Source organism: Stomoxys calcitrans, chromosome 5 (genome assembly GCF_963082655.1).
Source record: "Stomoxys calcitrans chromosome 5, idStoCalc2.1, whole genome shotgun sequence".
Taxonomy (NCBI): domain Eukaryota; kingdom Metazoa; phylum Arthropoda; class Insecta; order Diptera; family Muscidae; genus Stomoxys; species Stomoxys calcitrans.
Window position 1 is genome coordinate 81,720,016 of NC_081556.1, and position 4,580 is coordinate 81,724,595.

The window sequence follows — 4,580 nt, forward strand, 5'->3', positions numbered from 1 at the left end:
TGCCATATATAATAGATGGATTGTATTGAACATTGTCTACATACTGTGGTCATTGATTGAAGGAGTAAACAGCGCTTTCAATAAACAAGTGGAATATTCCCAAAGAATTGTTCCGAAGTAAACAGCTATTGGACAAAAACCTGACTTGCAAAAAGAGGAAGATCGACATTCTTAGTAAGAAATCTGCAAAAAAGGAAGGGAAAATTTTCTGACATTGAAACAAATAAATGAATGTGTGAAGAATATTTAAAAAGCACCAACACCGGTGAACATGACTTAGCAGGTTGCATGTACTTATTCTATATGATATATTCCATACCTCTAATGAACCTTAGACATGGAGCAACAAATTTATCTTTATACCCACCACCGAAGGAAAGGGTATATTCATTTTGTCATTCCGTTTGCAACACATCGAAATATCCATTACCAACCCTGTAAAGTATATATATTCTTGTTCATCGTATAAATCTAAGACGATCTGGCCATTTCCGTCCGTCCGTCTGACCGTATGTCCGTCTGTCTGTTGAAATCACGCTACAGTATTTAAAAATAGAGATATTTGCACAGATTCTTTTGTTTTTGTCATTAACCAGGTTAGGTGCGATGAGCACCCAGAGGTCTCAATGTTAACCCAGAGAAGATTGAAATATGCACATTCACGAGGAAGACGAAGATGCGCCAATTTGACCCACCACCTTTCCTTAATAACACGATTTCGATATCTGACAAGGTCAAATATTTAGGTGATAGGAAACTCCATTGGAAGTGTCACACTCAGGAGCGTACTGAGAGGGCTCAAAATTTTTAGCTCTATGTAGAAGGGCCGTAGGCTCGAAATGGGGCCTGAATCCGAGGGCAGTCCACTGGCTCTAGAGGAGCGTGATTAGACCAATACTTACTTACGCCTCAGTAGTTTGGTGGACTGCTATGGAGAAAAAGTGCAACATAAGAACCATACAACGGGTTCTGAGAACATGTTGTCTTGGCATAGGCGGAGCGATGAGGACCACGCCCACTAGGGCACTGGAGACTAGATATCCGACCCATTGACATACAGATTAAGTGTGAGGCATGCACTGCGCGGCTATGAGACTTAAGACGATGGGAGCATGGATTGAGGATCGGAGCAGCTCATACAATCGCGGTATAATTGAGGCGACGATAGGAAACTTGGATGAAATGGAAAAGATTTTCGATTATATACCTGAGACGACTCTTGAAGTCGAGTGCAAGGCACTACTGCCTGCGGCACAGTCTTGGACTGACAGAGCCCTAGTATTACCGTCTGGAAAATCATGTTACACTGATGGATCAAAGCTAGAGGACAGAGTGGGCATTCAGAACCCAGGGACTGACATCTGTTTTAGACTGCCCGACACCAATACGGTCCTGATGGCGAGATCAGGGCAATCACGAAATGCGTGAGGTGGTGTGCCGTTCATTCGAGAACGCCGAGTATGAACCTCTTTACGGACGGTAAACAGGCAATAAGGGCAAAAACAACCAGAACGGTAGGGTCATGAACAGTCTTGCAGTGAAAGAAGCAGGGCGGCGGAGTCTAGCCGACCTGGGTTCGGAGTCGGAGCATTAAGTCAGAGTTGGATAGCGGTTCGTAGTCGTGGCTAACGTGCTCAACTGCGAACAAAACTCCGACTCCGGCTCAATAGTCCGACTATGACTACGACTTCGATTAATGCCTTCTCTGAGGATGGCACAAACCGTATCGTTTGGGTGCCGGGTCATAGCGGAGTAAGGGGGAATGAGAAAGCAGACGATTTGGCAGTAAAAGCCAGAGAAATGCCGTCAATAAACGATTGTAGGTTAACCCGAAACTTTTCGGGCCGACGTAGTCCGAGTTAAGGGCATGGGCACATGTAACACTATGGAAAAGCGAAACGGTCGGTAGAACGACGAACATCCTTTGGGGAGATCCAGATCGTGTGAAGACGAGGCTATTACTGAAAGGAAGTAAGAAGGAGGTCAATATAGCTTTCGGTATCATAACGGGACACATAGGACTACGAGCTCACTTATGCAAAATCGGTGCTGCAAGTGATAGCATGTGGGGATGATGATGAGACATTGGACCATTTCCTATGTTATTGTCTGGCTTTCGCGCCTAACAGATAACGGCACTTAGATGGGGACACATTATCAGACATGAACCAACTTAGGGGAGTGTTGTGGAAAAGAATTTTGTAACTAACAAGGAATTCCTAATTTAAAATTTTCTTTTTCGAAGTAACTTTTTAGTCTTTAAAGCGCACAAGAAGCCGATTACTGGCTTAGGTGTATGTCCATAATGGCATGGGGTGGAATAATATCTGCACCCTCTTTTCAACCTAACCTCACCCAACCTAGTTTCCCATAAAATAAATTTTATGGGAAACGAGCAATTTTTTTGCGTGTAGTTCCCCTCCTACTGCAGCAATGCCGGAAACACATCATCAGATTCTAATGACTTAAACGGTTGAAAGCTCTTTAGGGTCTTCTTAATCATAATTGTTATGCTGGAAACCCAAAAATATCCTTCGTTGTCTGCGAACTTACTTCCACGTCATCTACAAATGTTTAAGTTTGAACATGAGTTTTTGAGAGAAACGTTCTTATCTCGACGGTGTCATAAACTTCCAGCAGTTACGTTTCGCCACTCTGGTCATCTTATTTTATATATCGTGTGTAATACTCGTTGCAGTACATTGCCATTTTCTTACAATGTGCCCTGTTATAAGGTCCACCTAAGTTTCATGGTCCACCCTTGTGTATGATTAGATATAAAAATGTAATTTTTTTAGTAATTACTTATATATTTTGTATATATATATTAAAAATAATTTTTTATAATAAACAATCTTAACATAATGTTGGACTTAACATCTAAAGAAAATCACAGTCTGTACTCTCTTTATGCAGAATTTGAAAATCGATTCATTTTTCTTCGATTAACCATTTCTAACCAAAAAAATTGGGTACAAATAACTTCTTGTGTCTGGTTTCGGTTTGTTTGTAGCGCACCAGGGGGGTGAATTTGACGCCATTCGACAAATTGCTCGCATCATCGGAGTTACTCAGCGTATCCTGACGTCTTTGTCCACTGTATACATCACGTCTGCTGACTGGCGTAATGGCGCCATTGTCTATGTAGTAATAGCCCGGCTTTATGGATTCACTATTCAGATATTTGGGTTGACGATCTAATGGGCGGTCATAGCTTATGTAGTAGTCATCATCCAGACGATCAATTGAACCAACGGGCGATTGTATAATCCGATCGATGTCATTATATGCGGGTGCTGCTGCTATCTGCTTGAAAGTGATAATGGCCAAGAAGAGGGTGAGCCGAAAGGCAATGCTGGGTTGGAAGTGCTGCAATATAAGTTGGAGATGAAGATTAGTTTTATTATTAAAGGTTTTTTTCTAAGTAAGAAAATACAGTAAATAATTTTTTTGTCCATCTTAAATAGTTTAAATAGCTCAACTATAAGTATTCGGTATGCATTTGTATACTATAAAAATTCAAACTTCTATTTCTTTTAATATTTCACTTGTAATCTATTTGGTGAACTGTATTCAGTTTAAATTTCGTCATTTTTGTTTTAAAATGTATTTTTATTTGAAAAGTTTATTCTTAAGAAAAGTTTTAAATTATTTAAGTGAAAAAGACATTTTTGTCCGTATTTGGTTAAAATGTAGTCCATGTTTACAAGCTCTCGCATAAACTACACATCCAAAACTTTTTAGAGATTCTGTTTCACATCCAGTTCAAAGATAATAACTCACCATAGTTTATCTTTTAAATAATCCTTTCTTAGATCAGTTAAGAAACACTTTCTTTTTTTATAGCTTTTTTTGTTTTACGAGTCTAGTAAATTTTTGTGTTGTTTGGTTTTTTTTTTATTCCAGAAATTTAATTCTCTTTATTAAGCGGCGTTGACCAGTTGATTCTGTGAAATGCTTTGCAATTATATTGTTAAGATTCAAAATGCTTTCAGCTTTTTATATTAAAATTATGAACTGCAAAAATCGGAAAAAGGTTTTATTTTCGTTAGATTTTTTTCTTTTTCACACCTAAATGTGAAATTATTATTTTTTTAGCCCTATACGCGCACATCATATCACGATTTTTTCTCTGTACATCTGTGGCAATATTTTACTCTAGAACAGAAGATTGTATTGCAAACAAAAATGTTTTTAGGAAAAACGTTCTATTTCAGAATTTTATAAAAAAATATCGAAAAACAGCATAGAAGTTATGAAGAAAATCTTTATCATAAAAAATTAAATTATTTAAAGAGCAATTTTTATATTTCACCGCAAGACATGCTTGAATGCCTATGAAAAAAAAATCAGAATCCAAAGGAGCTCACTACCATTTTATCACTAAAGTTGTAACTAAAGTTAAAATTTATGATAAAACATTGACCACTAATAAATTTAGAATTTTGTTTCTCTAGAGATTCACTTTTCATTGACTGACTACCTTCACGAAATAAAATCGCATTGTTTACGTCCTTTCTATTTATAAGCAATAACTTAATATGTTAGCCAAATCGGATAGAATTGGGGTTTTTTTGGTG

The 4,580-nt window shown here is 38.0% G+C and overlaps 1 protein-coding gene across 1 annotated transcript; it reads right to left on the reverse strand.

Moving 5' to 3' along the window:
• Nucleotides 1-2,875: 2,875 nt before the first annotated feature.
• On the reverse strand, nt 2,876-3,961 carry LOC106083734 (uncharacterized). Its single transcript, XM_013246955.2, has 2 exons — nt 3,784-3,961; nt 2,876-3,369 (listed from the first exon to the last, which is right to left on the reverse strand). Exons 1-2 carry the CDS (start codon nt 3,784-3,786, stop codon nt 2,956-2,958), a joined length of 417 nt encoding a protein of 138 aa, XP_013102409.1. The 5' UTR covers nt 3,787-3,961; the 3' UTR covers nt 2,876-2,955.
• Nucleotides 3,962-4,580: the final 619 nt, after the last annotated feature.